The 16,481-nt window shown below is 62.4% G+C and overlaps 2 protein-coding genes across 6 annotated transcripts; both read right to left on the reverse strand.

Moving 5' to 3' along the window:
• Positions 1-166: 166 nt before the first annotated feature.
• LOC136370993 (SID1 transmembrane family member 2-like) lies at positions 167-7,061 on the reverse strand. 5 transcript variants are annotated; one of them, XM_066334735.1, is made up of 28 exons: positions 6,625-7,055; positions 6,325-6,446; positions 6,019-6,180; positions 5,874-5,919; positions 5,678-5,779; positions 5,519-5,602; positions 5,234-5,345; positions 5,079-5,144; positions 4,885-4,978; positions 4,722-4,777; positions 4,457-4,468; positions 4,246-4,317; positions 4,090-4,164; positions 3,836-3,898; positions 3,341-3,462; positions 3,193-3,266; positions 3,035-3,101; positions 2,854-2,927; positions 2,609-2,732; positions 2,392-2,509; positions 2,180-2,316; positions 1,994-2,102; positions 1,840-1,916; positions 1,705-1,751; positions 1,325-1,430; positions 1,103-1,213; positions 907-1,020; positions 167-819 (listed from the first exon to the last, which is right to left on the reverse strand). In XM_066334735.1, the coding sequence occupies exons 1-28, from the start codon at positions 6,820-6,822 to the stop codon at positions 757-759; spliced, it is 2,607 nt and encodes an 868-aa protein (XP_066190832.1). In that variant the 5' UTR covers positions 6,823-7,055; the 3' UTR covers positions 167-756. The 5 variants fall into 5 exon arrangements, 4 of the variants coding, with proteins under 4 accessions (XP_066190832.1, XP_066190833.1, XP_066190834.1 ...); XM_066334736.1 differs by lacking the exon at positions 4,457-4,468; XM_066334737.1 differs by lacking the exon at positions 3,836-3,898 and having other exon boundaries at positions 6,625-7,054.
• A 1,300-nt stretch (positions 7,062-8,361) lies between these two features.
• On the reverse strand, positions 8,362-15,727 carry LOC136370994 (platelet-activating factor acetylhydrolase IB subunit alpha2). Its single transcript, XM_066334739.1, has 6 exons — positions 15,540-15,727; positions 14,401-14,488; positions 13,820-13,909; positions 12,870-12,986; positions 12,505-12,627; positions 8,362-11,939 (listed from the first exon to the last, which is right to left on the reverse strand). The coding sequence occupies exons 1-6, from the start codon at positions 15,716-15,718 to the stop codon at positions 11,661-11,663; spliced, it is 876 nt and encodes a 291-aa protein (XP_066190836.1). The 5' UTR covers positions 15,719-15,727; the 3' UTR covers positions 8,362-11,660.
• Between the last annotated feature and the right edge of the window lie 754 nt (positions 15,728-16,481).

Raw genomic sequence — 16,481 nt, forward strand, 5'->3', positions numbered from 1 at the left:
GACCCCCCTGCGCATCCCTACCCACCCGTGGGGCTGCCAGTCCCCCCGTGACCCACAGGTGGCGTGTCCCTGTCCCTGCAGCATCTCCCCTGTGGTGGGAGAAGGAGCCAGCGGCGCCTGTGGCAGCTGTCCCCCGGGACCCCCGGCAGGCGGCAGCAGGCAAGGGGAAAGTGCAGACACTTTAATGCGAGTCCCTTCCCAGCAGATCCACGCGCGGGGAGCGCGGGCACCTCGATGGGCAGCGGCGACGGGGGCCCACTGCGGCCACCCCCTCCCGGGACCCCGGAGGGGACACGAGTGGGGCCTCTCCGGCCACTGCCACCACCGTGCCGGCCCCACGCACCCCCACCTCCCACCCACTCGACTCAGGCACTGAAGAGAGACCCACGCCCACGTGCTCGGGGGGCCACGGGGCCGCTGGCACGGCGCTCGCCCCCAGCCCCTCACTGTGCCCACGGGCACGCAGACACGGAGCAGCAGCACCTTTTCCAGTGTCACTTGCCACCGAGGACGGATGCTCCGGTGGCCCCCAGCCCCGTTTTTGGCTGTGACGGGCCCAGGGATGGGCACAAAGTGCCTGGAGGGACCCGGCTGTCGGGGAGGAGGCAGAGCAGGACCCCCGGGCTGTGCGGGGACGGGGACGGAGTGGTTGGCAGGAGCTGCAGCGCACACATCCCTCCCCAGGGGCGAGTCCCCCTCCCGGGGCTGCAGCCGGGCGTTTGGCACAGTCCCAGGGCAGCGGGTGGCTGCAGGCTCCTAGAAGACGTAGATCTTGTCCCGCTGGACACAGTCCAGGTCATCGTCCAGCGTCAGCAGCACCTGTGGAGCGAGGGGAGTGAGTGAGGGACACTAGGAGCCCTGGGAGCAGAGGACAGGGGCTGCTGTGCCAGCAGGACCAGCACCTACCAGGAAGGAGCCGAACATGGCGATGGAGGAGAGGAAATGCCAGATGTCGTGGTCGTCAAAGAAGTCGAGCAGGATGCAGTCACGGTTGTGCTCCCGGGATTCAGCTGGCGTTTTCTGCCGGGCACAGGGCCAGCGTCACTGTGCCTGCCCGTGGCCACCCTGCCCGCCCCGCTGCCTGTGCCACCCTCCCGCTCACCTGCCAGGTGCTGAGCCCCTGGAAGAAGAAGAAGAGGGCGAAGCCCCAGACCACGGACGTGCTGATGATGCAGAGCAGGGGGATGAGCTTGATGCGCTCGCCACTGCGGAGCTGTGGGGGAGGCCAGGGTCACCGTGTGGGCAGGAGCTGGCAGCAGCACCCATCCCTGCCCTGCCCTGCCCTCCCTGCTGGGCCCGCGGGGGCCCGGGGCTCAGCTCCCACCTTCATGATAATGTAGAAGGCGAAGTAGAGCAGGAGGTTGCAGATGCCGATGGCCAGCAGGTAGGAAGCAAAATCATTTGGGCGGACAATGAGGCCGTAGGCAGCGCTGGGGAGGCAGGGACAGGCAGTGGGGTCAGCCTGGGGGTCCCCCTGCCATGCCTGCTGTCCCCAAAGCATGTCTGCAGCCTCCAGGAGATCAGGCAGCACGTGGGGACTCCGCGGTGCCACAGCTGCAGGGGACCTGCCATGCTGGGCTCACAGCTGCCTGTCCTCAGCCCAGCCCCACGGAGGGATGGCAGGGCTGCAGGAGTGGGGTGAGGACAGCAGCAGGATGGGGAGAAGCAGGGTGGGACCTGGCACGTGCCCAGCTCTGCACTCACAGTGACCAGTTGATGATGTTCCCCATGACCAGGAGCACCATTCGGTCCTGCAGAAGAGGAGGGGGCTGTGAGGGGCTCTGGGGGGCTGCCAGGGAGGGTCTCTGCAGAGCTGGGGGCCCCGGTGCCAGCACTCACCACGTACATGGGCCCGCTGCACTGCCGGACACAGTCCGTGTACAGCACGTGCAGGATCCTGCGCAGGATGCCCGAGTCTGTGGGGAGAGGGGAGGTGACACTGAGAAGCCACCACATTGTCCCCACCCACCTCGCTCACGGCGCCCCCCCTCACCCAGCTTCCAGCGCCCCATGTAGTACAGCTGGGTGCTCAGCAGCAGCGTGGCCACGATGTGGATGACGGAGAAGACGATCCAGAAGGCCGTGTTCCCCTTCCCGAAGACCTGCAGGGCGAGCAGGGCGCCGGGCAGTGAGCTGTGGGGACAGCCAGCACCCCTCCCTCAGCGCCCACCGTACTCACCACGCCCACCACGGAGAAGAAGATGACGAGGGCCAGGCAGGCGTAGGCGCTGTAGGCGCTGGCGTTGATGTCCGGGTGACGCTTCTGGTAGAGCTTCAGCATGCAGAGCCCCGCAATCATGTACATGAAGGAGGTGTCTGAGGGGTAACACAGAGGTGAGAGGGGCGTGGGTGGCCCCGGTGTGGGTCAGGGGGGACCGGGGGGGCACTCACCAAACTGGAAGTTGGTGTAGTTGGGGCAGACATGGTAGCAGGCGCTGAGCAGCCCCTCCATCATGAGGGCAGTGCCCATGGCGTAGAAAAGCCCAAAATGCTTGGGGATGCCACACTCCTGCGGGGCAGAGGAGAGGGAGGGAGGGGAAGTGGGGGGTCCCGGGAGGCTGAGCCCCCCAGGCAGCCCGAGCCCCCCCAGGGCAGCCCTGTCCCTCACCAGGGCGTGGGCGTCGTTGCGCAGCAGCGCGCGGTTGTAGTTGATCTCGCGCTGCAGGATGATCAGCAGGAAGAGCAAACCCAGCAGGACGTAACCCAGGTTGCTGAGGATGTTGTTGAAGGCGCTGCGAGGGGCCAGTCCCGGTGTGGGTGCTGTGGACCCCACTCCCTGCCCGGGGTCCTGCTGCAGCCCAGCCCCGGGCACAGGGGACCCCCAGCCACCCTCCACCGCTCCCCCCAACCCACCTGAGGTTCCCCAGAGGGTGGGCGCACAGGAAGTTGTAGTAGCAGATGTCCTGGTTGCCAGTGACATTCACCACCTGTGGGCACGGCAGGGTGAGGGACACAGGGGTCCCAGGGATGTCCCCATCACTCTGGGGTTTGGGACTGCAGCCCCCAGAGCTCCCAGGAGCCCCTCCACACTCACTGTCTGGTAGGTGATGACGAGCTGGATGACGGGGAGGGCGTAGAACACAGCGATGGTGGCGATGTTCCTGGCAGAGAGTGGGGCTGTCAGGGGGTCCCTGCTGTGCACCCCAGGCTGGGACACGGCTTGGTGCCCCCTGCCCACCGCCCGCCACTCACCAGAAATAAATCTGGTACTTCTTCCGCAGCACCCGCTTGTCCTTGCGCGCCAGGTCAGCCACGCACAGGTATTGCTGGAGGGAGAGGGGCGTCAGGGGCTTGCCTGGCCAGCGGGGAGCAGCTGCCAGGTCTGGGGGGGGACACTCACCTTGGTGCGGATGACATTCTTGTCATAGTCGATGTCGGCCAGCGTGTCGTAGTCATCCTCCTCCACGGAGCTGAGCGAGTCCAGGCGCGGCCGGCCGGCCACGTTCTCCAGTGACCGCTCCCCTGCGGCCGGGCCGCGGCCATCAGCAGAGCCCCTGGGCCAGCCCGCCCCGCTGCCCACCCCACACAGCCCCAATCACCCCCAATTAACCGCTGGGCTGCCTCACACTGCGGCAGGTTTCAGCTCCCTACAGCCCTGCCCTGGGGACAGCTGGTGGCTGTGCCCACGTGGGCAAGCACTGCCCTGTGCCTGCTCTCCGGGGCTCTGCCAGCGGGGGAACACCGAGGGCCAGGCAGGTAAGATCCTGCCCTGCAGCCCCTCAGGTGCTGCCCTTGCTCTGACAGAGGGGAGCAGGGGCTCCGTGCCCTGGGCACAGCTTGGGGCTGGGCAGATTTCGCCCTGATTGGCCCAACCCTGCCCGGTACCAGCATCTACCCATGCCAATGCTCAGCGGCCTCGTCGGGGCGGAGGGCGTGCGCCGCTTGAACTGCTCCTGCCCTTCAAAGGAAAGCCAGAGTTACTGGAGCAGAGCTCCCTGAGGTGTGCCAGCAATGGAGACCCCGCTGGGGGCTGCACAGAGGGGTTGGCAGCCCCGGGACCCTTCCCAGAGATGGAGGGGACAGAGCCAGGATGCCACCGGGCACAAGGCTCTGCAGAGCCACAGCCACACCAATGGCCCACCAACTCACCCACGTAACTGTAGGAGACCTCTGCTGAGCCCAGGCTGTCCGTGACACCCTCGGTGCTGCTGGAGGAGCCGTTCCCTGCAAGGACAAGGACAGGGAGAGGGTGGGCACAGCCCACGGGCAGCGGGAGAGGGACAGGGGACAGCACATGACACTCACCAAAGGAGCCGTAACCATAGCTGTCGTAGGGGCCGTGGTTCAGGAAGGAGTCAGGGATGCTGCGGGAGTGACCTGTGGGACAGGAGCGTCCCTGTCACCCTTGGTGGCAGCCCTGTCCCAGGGCTGCACGGCCACTGGGCACAAAGCAGCTCCCACCACCCCTGCCCTGGCACGGGGCGAGCTCAGAGCCAAGGACAGAGGTGGCACCTACCCAGGAGCGATGCTGGGAGTCCCCGGAAAGCCACGAGAAGAAAGAGACAGACCTGGTGAGATGCAAAGCCCCAGCACAGCCCTGCCAGCCCCACAGCAGAGAAGTCTGGGACCTCCCTGTCCCCCTGACACCGGGATTTATCCCCAGGGACTCAGGGGATACTCCTGCAGCGGCAGAGGCTCTGCCACGGGCTCAAGGGGGCAGAATAAGGAGGAATTCCCCAGGCAGACACCTCCATGCTGCTGGCTGTGCCTCCAGCCCTCACCTGTGTCCAGGCTGGGCGAATCCATGGCTGCCAGGAGCCCCTTCCTCTTGTGCTGCCTGCCGAGGGAAGCAGCTCTCAGCCCGAGGGGACACAGCCCCAGGGCCCCACCAGGACTGTGCCGTGGGCTCAGCACCCAGAGGGGCAGTGGCACCCGGGCACTCACCGGCAGCTCTCCCAGCAGGCGATGAGCAGCGTGAGGATGTAGAAGGAGAGGAAGATGCCGAGGCAGAAGAGAACACTGCGCACGTAGGCCTCGGCTGTGCGGAGCCAGGACAGGTCCTCAGTGGGGGTGGCACCTCGAGGGACCTGCCATGGGTCCCCACAGAGCCCAGCACCCCCAGCCCCTCCCAGACTCACAGGTTATGGCGGGTGACACCATCACCTCCAGTGTCTTCTGCCGGTTGGGCTGATCCACGGGTTTATCTGGAAGAAGGCAGGGACAGGGCTCAGCTCTCTGCCCTGTCCCCAGCTTGTCCCCACACACGGCCCACGGTGGCAGCCCCGCTGCAAACCTGGAGAGGCATCCTTGGAGAGGGGGTAGTAGGGCAGAGCCCCGCCGCACGCCTCATCCTCCGTCTTCACCACCACCACCACATAGAAGCTGTGGCTGGGGAAATCCTTCTTCTGCAGCAAGAGACGGGGGTCAGCAGAGCCCAGCGGGGCATCCCCCATGCCAGAGCTTATCCCAGGGCCGTCCTTCGTGGGCCCCAGTAGCCAGCAGTGCCTGGCAGCACCAGGCAGGGAGCAGGAGCAGCTCAGCCCCACGGCACAGCCCCACGGCACAGCCCTGTGCCCACCTGCACCGTGATGGCCGCCTTCTTCGTCATGGTCTGGTACATCCCGATGAAGGCCACGTTGTTGTCCAGGTCGTAGACGGGGCACTGCGGGGCACGGGGGCTGTCAGCCCCAGCGGGCACCACGGGTCCCCCAGGGAGGAGAGCCACCACCACACCTACCAGGATGTCCTGGATGGAGATGACGGAGCAGGGGAAGGCCATGGCCGAGGTCACCTTCACGATCACCGAGTCCACATCCTCGGGGAACTCGTACTTGAAGTACTGTGGGGAGAAAGGGCCCGTTGATGCCATGATGGCCCTGGCTCCCCTCCTGGGTGCAGACCCCTCCGTGCCACGCTGTGCCAGCTGCCCTCACCTGTGGCTGGGCGGCCGTGGCATTGAAGCTGAACCTTTCGTTGGTCCTGCAGAGAGCACGGGAAAGGTGATGGGCGGTCAGGGGAGTCCACAGCCCCCCCAGGCAGCAGGCAGGGAAAGGGACAAGGGCAGGGGGCTCCCCTCACCGCAGCACAAAGTTCTCCACGCGGGTGACCCGCAGCTGGTAGGACGTGTTGAGGGACAGCGTGGAGACATCCACGTAGAAGTGCTGGGTCTCCACCTCGGCCTTGGTCTGCGGCTGGCAGAGCGTGCGGCTCACCTCCTGGTAGGCGTATTTCCGCTGGTACCTGGGCAGGGAGAGCCGTGTGTGCCCACCCACCCCTCCCGGGACCCCTGCAGGGGGAATCCCAGCCCTGGGAGTTCCTGCGTGGGGAATCCCAGCCCGGGGAGCTCCTGCGTGGGGCATCCCCGCCCGCCCCGCTGGTACTCACAGGCCCCGGAGGATGAGCGGCACCTGGAAGGAGACCACCGCCTCCTTCTGCCTCACCACGAAGAGGACGGGCCGGTCGTTTTGGTCCGAGAGGACATTGACGGACACCCGCACGCCCTCGGTCTGCGGGGACAGGGGCAGGTGAGGCACCGGCCGGGCAGGTCGGCCCGCGGCGGCTCCAACAGAAGGCTGGACTTTGCTCGGCCGCCGTGGCACAGGCTGCCGTGCCCCGCGCACCCCGCGGCCCCCGGGGACACTCATCCCGCGGGGGGACGTGGCGGTGCCGACCACCGCGGCTCACCCTATTCCTCCGGACGCTGTGGTTGAAGGCGTAGATGTTGAGCAGGTTGGCGTCCACCCAGTCGATGTAGGTGGTGTTGAACTGCGCTTCCTTCTCCTGCATCTTGCGCTCCCCGTGGGGCAGGGGCTGGGGCCGGGCGGGCAGCAGCGTCCCGGCCAGCAGCGCCCAGGCCAGCACGGCCGCGCCGGGGCCCGACATCCCGCCAGCATCCCCGGCCAAGGTCCGCAGGGCGGGACGGCACGGACGGGACGGGAGGGGACGGGACGGGAGGGGACGGGGCGCTCAGCCCGGCCGCGCCCGGGTGCGCTGCCCCATGGCCGGGCCGGTGCCGGGGCCGCTGCGGGAGGGGCGCGGAGCCGCCGCCGGTGCCGAGCCCGGTGCCGATCCCGGTGCCGGTTCCCTCGCCTCTTCCCGTTCCGCACCGCGGTAAACACGGACCGGCGGTGACGTCAGGCCCGTCGCACGCTGAGTGCCCGGCCGGGGAAGTGACGCGGCGGGCGGGGCGGGGGACCGGCCCCAAACCGGGGGGGAACGGCCCCACACCGGGGGGGACCGGCCCCAAACCGGGGGGGACCGGCCCGAAACCGGGGGGGACCGGCCCCAGCCCCGGGGACACCGGCCCGAGTCCGGGACACCGGCCCCAGCCCCGGGGACACCGGCCCGAGTCCGGGACACCGGCCTCAGCCCCGGGGACACCGGCCCCAGCCCCGGGGACACCGACCTGAGCCCCGGGGACACCGGCCCCAGCCCCGGGGACACCGGCCCGAGCCCCGGGGACACCGGCCCCAGCCCCGGGGACACCGGCCCCAGTCCCGGGGACACCGGCCCGAGTCCCGGGGACACCGGCCCCAGCCCCAGGGACACCGGCCCCGGGGCAGCGAGCCCCGTGCGCGACCCCGCGGGGGAAGCGCGGCTCCACACAGGGAATGCCCTGTCCTACAAGGGAGCCACTGTCCCTTCTAAGACTCCATATGGCCCTGCTCCATATGGGACCCCGTAGGGAAGTCCTGCTCTATAGGGAAGCCCCGTATAGGATCCCGGCTCCAAAGGGAAGCCCCTGCTCCATGTGGGATGCTGTGCAGGAAGCCAAATTCCCTGTGGAACCCCAACGAAAAAGCCCTGGGCTGTCGGGCAGAACGCGGTAGGGGAGCCCCGTCCTGTATTGCACCCCTAAGGAACCCCCTGCTCCATAGGAGACCCCAAAAGGGGTCCCTGCCCCAGCAGGAAAGCCCCGGTGCCCTGCGGCACCCCAGAGACCCACCCAAACCCCTGCCCCAGCCGTGAGAACAGGGAGGAATCCTGCCAGGGAAGGGGTGGGTCTGCCCCATCCCTTTCTCCTGCTGCTCTCTGGATTCCCACCGGGGTTCCCGCAGCCTCTCCTGTTTGTCGCACGCTTCACCGCCAGAGATGGAATAATTCAAAGTAACTTGGGAGTTTTCCCGTGCTTGGGGGAAGCGGGAGTGATGCTACACCGCATTTTTTGTGCGTCTCCCAAAACCCCCCTCCAGCCCAGCTGCTGCCAAGCCTTCCACTTCCAGGCCTCTCCAACAGCTCTGTGGCCTTTGTATCACATTTTATTTGCCGGCAGTTGGGAGTTTTGATTTAAAATCCCCTTTAAAGGGGCTCAGCCCCGTGTCACCTCACCCAGAGCCATTTCCCGGGCTGGCTCTGCCCTCCAGGAGCGCTGCCGCCGGCGTCCTGCTCTGCTCCACGGGACAAACGCCACACACAAGGCACTGCTGCTATTGTGCACTTTATTTCTCCGGGCCCTCCTGTCCCTGAGGATCCCACAGTTTGGACAGTCTGCCCATTGTTTTCCAGGTGCAGGTGGTGGCGCTGGCGGCAGATGGGACAACCTCAGGGACAGACATGCGGGAAGAGAAGCAGAATTCCGGCCGACTCCTCGGCTCTGATGGAACTCGAGTCGCCTCTTGCAGGATGGCTGTGAGCGGGATTGCGTGGGGATGTGCACTCCCTGGTTGTTCCAGGGCCATTAGATAGATCACTCGGGAATCGAACACAAGCCGATGTCCTGTCGAGGGCCAAAACAAACCAGTCCCCTTCACCCGCAGCTCCGTGCTCACAGGTTTGGGTGCAGCACCCAGATCTGCACGGGGAAAGGAGGAAAAACAGACAAAAACAGCCCCAGACGGGGTGGGGAAAAGCAGGAATTAAACGAGGAGCAGGGATCTGGCTGAGCACAACTCCCAGAGCTGGGGAGGACCCGCAGTGGGAGGTTTGGCAGCACCTGCCCGGCCCCACGGAGACCCCCAGGGGTGACCGAGACAGGGCAGGAGACGGCTGGGCACACACACACACACACAGGCTGCGACACGGTGGGTGAAACATTGACATTTATATCGAAATATGCGCTAACAGTGACTTCTACCAGCCGATGCATTTTTGCCAAAGCAGAATCACAATGGTTGTGTCCCGGGGAAGGCTCGAGGCAGCGAGGGGAGGTACGGGGGCCTCCCTGCTCCTGCCTCACCCTGCCCCGGCACCTCACAAGACTCTGTCATTTCACATCTTTTGTTTGTTTTCCTCTCTGCTGCATAAACACAAAACTGGACACGCTCACTCAGAGGAGGCCACAGCTCAAGCCCAGCCCAGTCCCGAGGGACATCCAGAGCTGGAACTGAAGCTTTCTCACAGGAGGTACTCGGATTTCAGCACTGGGTGAGCAGGAGGCAGAACCCCTCCTGCCCACCACACCTCTCAGGTGAGCAGGGCAGTTTCCTGCCAGGCAGCGACACGCAGAGCCAAGAGCACTGAAGCAGCACAGAGTGTGGCACCTCAGCAAGCCAAGCCTAAGCAGAGCCAGCAGAGGCTCCCCGGTGAGGCTGGAGCCTGCCAAAATCCCGGGCCACTCGGCGCCCTGCCCGCGGGCTGGCTCACGGCGAGCACAGGGTGCCGAGCACAGGGGGAGCTTTACTGCAGAGCACATTCCTGGTTAGCAGCTGTTCAGCCAAACGCAGCAGCAGCAGCAGCAGGGAGGGAAGGAAGCAGGGATGCAGAGATTAAACTAGCACACGGCCTTTTCTCGCCAGCCTGGAGAGATGGAAAGCTCCCAGGGAGCAAGAATGGATTTTATCCCGGCTTCCTGAGGGGCTGGGGATGGGATAAGCCCTTTCCCATGAACTCTCCACTGAACTGTACTTTCAACATTTGATTTTCCACTTGTCCTTCCCCACTATTTCCAGCCAGGAGCTTATGGGAAGCGTGAGCAGTGCTCCCTCAAAGCCAGCCCTGCAAGGCCGTGGAGCTCCAGGGAGCAGCACCCCTGGCCTGGATCATGGGGGTAGGATGTGATCCCTCCTCTCCCACGGCACTCTGCAACTCCCTGCATCTGATCCCGGCCAGGGGAATGCTTCACCTTTCCTTCATCTGTGTGTAGATCACATATACTGGAAACAAAACACACACTATGCATGCAATCCAGGCAGGAATCCTGCTATGATCAAATCTACAGGAGGAGGGGGATGAGGTGGGACGTTAGGGGATTCCTCAACGCTAGGTCGGGGTTACACACCAGCCCCTTGGCTACAGCAAAGGGCAGACAGACTATGTACAGTACCTATGGGCTTCAGCAAAGCCACCTGACACCTGAACACCCTCCCTTGGAGCACGGAGTGAAGCTCTCCGTTCCTCCCGGGTTTACCTGCCTGGAATCCCGTGGGAAGCGCAAACCCAGCGTGGCACCACTGAGCTCCAGCTCCGGCAGGTAAGGCAGGGAGGAACAGACTTGGTTTAAAACAGGTTCCATTTCTTTCTGGAAGAGAAGCTCTCAGTTTTAAATGCAAAGTTGTTTAACTACAACCAGCCATCTGAAATACAAACCAAACCAAAACCCCACTGAGCCACAGCCCTTTAGGAGGGCACCTGCCCCTCTGGCGCCCTTGTTAGAGGTGAGGAGCAGTGTCCAGGGCAGGAGAAGCTACATCTTAACTTCACTTTTTACTCTTAAGAGGCTGTAGTTGCTCAAATAAAATGTTTATACAAGTAAACCAGTAGTGATAAGGAAATGTACACCTTGGGATCTGTAAAGCTTAAGAGTGATTTAGGCCTTGCAGCCAGGGGCTTTCATGTGGGTTTCCTTTAGAAAAAAAAGATGTAACAGTCATACTTAATAAAAAAATAGGAAAAAAACTGCAAAGAGCCCGGGCACCACAGAGGGATGTCTGTCAGTTCCAGAGGAGCAACAAAGTGACTGCCAATTACTGGATCATTAAAATCCTACACTGAGCAACTGCTAAAAGCCAGCAACATCACGGGCAGCAGGAGCAGGGGCCAGCAGCAGCACCCAACTGGGAGCATTCCCAGGAGAGCTGCGTTGGAGGAAAGGTGACCCCGCTAGCAGGACTGGGGAAACGAGCACAAGACAAGCACTGGGGAGTGTTACACGAGTTCAGGTAACTGTTTGCTTCTTTGAATTTCTGAATTCCAGTTTCAAGCTGCTTCAGAAAGGAGTGAGAAAGCAACACGTGTCATTTAACGCCCCCAGTAAAAAAAACGAACAAACAACAAATAAACAAAAAAACCCCCCACAAAACCCAAACAAAAAACCCAAAACCGCCTAAAAGGTGGAACCGAGTTTGGAAAAATGCATCTGTTCTGGCTTTTGCAAGTGGAATGTGATTCTTGTTCCCAGGCAAATACACAGAGCACGATGCCTGCAGCCAGGAACGGTGAGCCAGGAGCGGGCTGTCGGACAGGCTACAGGGGCTCTAGGACAACCACAGGGCAACAAGACATGAGAGGGGCACAGAGTGACAGTCCTGTTCTCGCTTTAAATGAGGAATGGTTTAAAAGTAAAACTCTTCTTCAGCTAATTTCCTCCTGCAATAAAACCAACCCAGCCGGCCCTCGTATGTACAAGACCAGTTAAACATGAGCCTTCCCCCTCAAAACACTAGGTACGGACATCCGGTATCATTCTACAATGGAAAGTGCTTTAAGAAAGAAGGATTCTGTAGTGCCAGTGACAGAACTGATCTGATGGGCTGGATGATGCTCTCCCCGCCGACAGCAGCGGCTCAGGCCAGGGCAGCTCGTTTCTCCTCAGGGGTCTCCTCCAGCAGCTGCATGATCAGTTCGTGGAGGGGCTTGCAGACCTTGGCGTAGCCCCCGCCCGTCAGGTGCAGGAAGTCGAACATGTCGTGGTAGGAGATGGTGCCATCCGAGTGCACGAAGCCCACGTCCACGTCCAGCAGCTGCACGTTGGGCAGTTTGGGGAGAGAGGCTTTCAGCAGATGGTTCACCTTGGCGTTCTTCTGCCGCAGCGGGTTTGGCTTCTCTCCACGAGGTAGCAGGCCCTGGCACAAGAGGAGGCAGAAAAGAGCTTTGTGTGACTCTGATGGCATCAGGAGCCCTGCTCTCCCTTCCAGTTCGGGCTGCCTGTCAAGATTTAGGATGTCTGTGACACGAGGAACTATCCCTTGAATGAGAATTTGTCCATTCAGGCCAAATGTGAAATGCAAGTGAAGGAGCCAGATGAGCTACAAGCACTGACTGGCAGGAAAACTGCTTTCTTTTATTTTTTAAATCTATCAGCTTGTGCTCTTTCCATACACCTTCAGCTCCCCAGTATGACAGGCAGCAGCCTCCTTAGGACAAGGAAGCCAACGAGGATTCCCAATGCCAGCAGGGATTTGGGCACCTATTTTCACCTATTTTCCCCTCATGGGACTTCCTTGGAACCATTAGTAAGTGGGATAGTTACTGGGAATGAGTCCACCCAGCTCTGGAAGGGCTAAAGGGGAGCTCCTGCAAAGCCAAGCCAGCGAGGGGAGACACAAATCAGAGGACAGCTCAAGGGACTGTCCTCCCAGCAGCACCCAGTGACTCCCAGTAAGGCAGAGGCACAGCGCAGGGACGTACCAGCACAATCACTTTGGCCTGTGGCTGCTGGGTGTTTATCAGGCGCACGATGGCCTCGATTCCCCCTGCGACTTCTTCTGCTGTGTTTTCATGGTTATTTGTTCCAACCCAAACAACAATGACCTGCAAGGAGAGAAAAGTGTTGGCAGCTTTTCCAGAGCAAATGGTAACAGGGCTGACGACCCTGAAATCCCTGCATAACCACCATCTGTGGCCAGAGAGCTGCAGGGAGAGTCAGGTTTAAGAGTTCAGCCCCGGGGCTGGCACTGCCCACTGCCCTCAGGGAAGGCACCTGTGCCAGGCCTGCAGCTGCAGGTGACCTTCACTGCACACCTGGATCCCCTCGCTAACTCTGCAGCTCATACCTTGGGTTTAATGTTCTCCAGTTCACCGTTCTTCAGTCTCCATAGAACATGTCCCGTGGTGTCTCCACCAATCCCAAAATTCAGGGCATGGAGCGGTGAGAAGAGCTCTCGCCATATCTGCAAGCAGAAACCAATGTGCTGCTTCAGAGCAGCATCCTGGCTGTGAAGCAAAGACACCACACGGCGTCCTCAAGGTCACTGAGAGCAGCCACCAGCCCTTCTCTGAAAACTCACTCCACAAAGGGCATTTAGACAAGGCATTTTATCTGGAGTGGGAAGAGGTTTTATCTGGAGTCGGAAGAGATGGAGCTGCTGAGGTTCAAGCCCTCAGACCTGGCACAAAGGAAGGAAAGATCTCTGGAGCAGTGATTTGCTGAACTCATCAGAGCCCCAGAGTGCTGATGTATTGCAGACCACGGTGTCCCTAAGCACAGGGCCTTTGAAGAGGGAATCTATGACCTGATTAAATCCTTCTCATCCCCAGGTAACAAAACTAGAACAAAGGGAAGCAGCTCGTGCAGAACAAAGCTGCTCAGCTGCCACCACGGCAGAAGAGAATTCTTCTTTCCCTCAAGAACTTTAGGGAAGAAAGAGTGGACCAATACCTCTGGCAGCCTGAATTCCACAGGGCTAAGTGTGTTCTGGCCACGCCAGCTACAGCACCAGGGAATTCAGTGGCCTCAGGAGGCTGGAATCTGAGAGCTGCAGGGCTGTGCACGTGTGTGCCAAAATGCAGGCAGTTGGTCATGGCCTCAGAGAGGGAGGCAAAAGCAGCCAGGTAAAGCAGTGTCCAGGCACTGGGGAGTTCAGGAAACAGGGCAGGAACGCCTCAGGAGACAGCAAAAACGGGAACGGTGGAAATCAACGGCGTTACACGTGCCCAGGCACTACTGGGTTAGAGAGAGATGCTCCAATTGCTCTGATCCACCCCTCCCTCCCTTTATCCCTACCTCATACTGCTGTAGCAACTGCACCATGGAGTCCCCCACGAAGAGCACGTCGGGCTCCTTGTCTTTGCAGTCCAGGACAAACCGATTGTGCTGTCAAAGAGAGCAGCAAGGTGAGCTCCAGCTGACAATTGCTCCTGGGCATCCATCCCTTCCTGGGACAGGGACAGCTGCCCAACCTCCTTCCCCTGCTGCGGTGCCCTCCAGCACTCCTGCTGGACACTGCTCCCAACCCCACAGCCCCGCCAGGATCCCGGGTTGGATGAAACTTGGCATGGTTCAGTTTATGGCCATTGCTCCCTGTCCTGTCCCTGAGCATCACTGAGCAGAGTCAGGCCCCATCCCCTGACACCCCCTGGAGATTTTGTATGGGTCGATGGGATCCCCTCTCAGTCTTCTCAGGATGAACCCAGCTCAGCTCCTGCAGTCACTCCTCATCAGAAAGAGCCCTCTTCCTTTGCTCCATCATGGCAGAACACAAAGGTGTGACAGCTGCCAGCATCAGGCTGCTGTGACCTCAGGGTCCCACGTGTGGCCTGGGCAGCACTGGCCCAACATCCCCCCAGTGAAGAGGATCCACCTACCTGTGACATCCACCTGTCATCCCCCTGAATGTCCTCGGCGGCGTGTGGGACCGCTGCCGGGTTGGAGTCCCCCATGCCCATTCTGTTCCTGTGGAAAGAACAGGTCACACCCACTGCTGCCAGCAGCTCCCACAGCAGCAGGGCTGGGAAAGGGCTGGGAAAGGGCTGGGAAAGGGCTGCTGGAATCTGCTGCACCACAGTTCCTGCCTGTTCCTGTGCGTGCTGGCAGCTGGCTGAGAACAACAACACGGATGTTGCTCCATGCCAGAGTGACTCTGCAGCAGACATTCCCTGGAGCCGGGCACCCACTGACATCCCGGCACGGAGAACAAAGCACAGCTCTGAGGATGCTCTGCAGCACCACACCTGAGCCATGCGGGGCTTTAATAACTCAGCAACAACCGCTGAGGCTCTGAGGATAAGTCCCTATTAGCACCCAGAGATCCAGCTTACAGCTGCTGAGCTCCAGGTCCAGGTGGATAATCTGGCTTCGGGAGCAGAGCATCGTGGTGGGATTGATCCCAGAGTCCCAGAACCGTTAGAAATTGGGAGGGATCTCTGGACATCATCCAGTCCAACCCCCCTGCCAAGGAGGGGTCAACCTGGAGCAGGTGACACAGGAATGCCTCCAGGCAGGTTTGGAATGTGCCCAGAGAGGGAGATCCCACGATCTCCCTGGGCAGCTGCTCCAGTGCTCTGTCATCCTCCATGGAAAGAAGTTCTTTCCCACGCTGAGGTGGAATTTGTGTTTTAGTTTATGGCCACCGCTCCTTGTCCTGTTGCTGGGCACCACTAAAGAGAGTCTGAACCCCCCCTCCGACACTCCTCGGAGATATCTGTACGGATCGATGGGATTCCCTCCTCCAGACTGACCAGGCCCAGCTCCCAGCTCTCCCCATCAGCGAGATGCTCCAGCCCTTCACCATCTCTGCAGACCCCGAAAGCTCAGCAGCGGGAAGAGCAGCGGGATGACGCTCCCCGCGGCCGCCCGCAGCCCGGTGGGCGCAGCCCGCAGCCGGAGCCCACGGCGGGGGCCGGGCAGAGCGGGGCGGGTTCCCGCCGCCCCCCGCCCCTTCCCCGGCCCGTTCCCGCCCGCGGCCCGCGCCGCTGTCCCCGCGCCGCGCTGTCCCCGCACTCACGGCGCCTGCGGCTCCTTCCCCCGCGACTCCATGGCGGGCGCGTCCCCTCCGCTCGGCCCCGCGCCTGCGCCGCTTCCGCTTCCGCCGCCCCGCGCGCGCCCCGGCCGCCGCTTCCGCCCCGCGCCCGCGGAAGTGCCGCCTCCGGCCGTGACGTCACCGCACCGCTGCCGTGACGTCATGCTGCCCCGGAGAGAAGCGGGACCCGGGCGGGGAGTGATGGAGGCCGTCCCTGATGGAGTGATGGCACGAGGAAGCCTTTTGCTCTTTATCGTGGGTTTCACCCCAAAACCACAGGACCTCCAGCCCCTCGCCATGATGTCATTCTGCCCGCCCTGACGTCATTCTGCCCCCAAGATGAGGCGTGACCTACATGTGGGACGTCCCTGATGTCCCCGCAATGAGTGATGGCACAAGAACAATTACCCGTGAGTTTTGCCCCAACACCGAAGCGGCGCCCTGGCCCCGGGGGGCACCAGATGGGGCGGCCTCACCATGACGTCATTGAGCTATCCCCTCTGTGGAGTGACGTCAGACTCATCTCCCAAATCTCACTGGGTTCTCCCCAAAACCGCAGCACCAACTGCACACCGCAGCCCTCTCTGTGACGTCACTCTCCCGCCATGTGACGTCATTCTCCTCCCAAGGCGGGGCGTGGCCCCGGTGTATGTGGGCGGGGGGGCGTCCCTGACGACGTGACGTCACGGCCAGCAAGTTTCCCGTTTCCCGCGGGTTCCTCCCCAAACCCGCAGCGCCGCTCTCTCCCCGCCGCTCCGCCGCGCGGGGGCGCCCGGCGAACTCCCGGCGCCGTGACGCCAGCGGTGACGTCAGAGCGCCGCCCCCGTCGCCATGGCAGCCGCCCGCCCCCCCGGCGCCCCCCCGCGGATGAGCTCACGCGGTGCCGCAGCCCCGCGGGGGGGTTCGCTCCGCGCGACAAGATGGCGG

This window comes from Sylvia atricapilla, chromosome 23 (genome assembly GCF_009819655.1).
Source record: "Sylvia atricapilla isolate bSylAtr1 chromosome 23, bSylAtr1.pri, whole genome shotgun sequence".
Classification (NCBI taxonomy): domain Eukaryota; kingdom Metazoa; phylum Chordata; class Aves; order Passeriformes; family Sylviidae; genus Sylvia; species Sylvia atricapilla.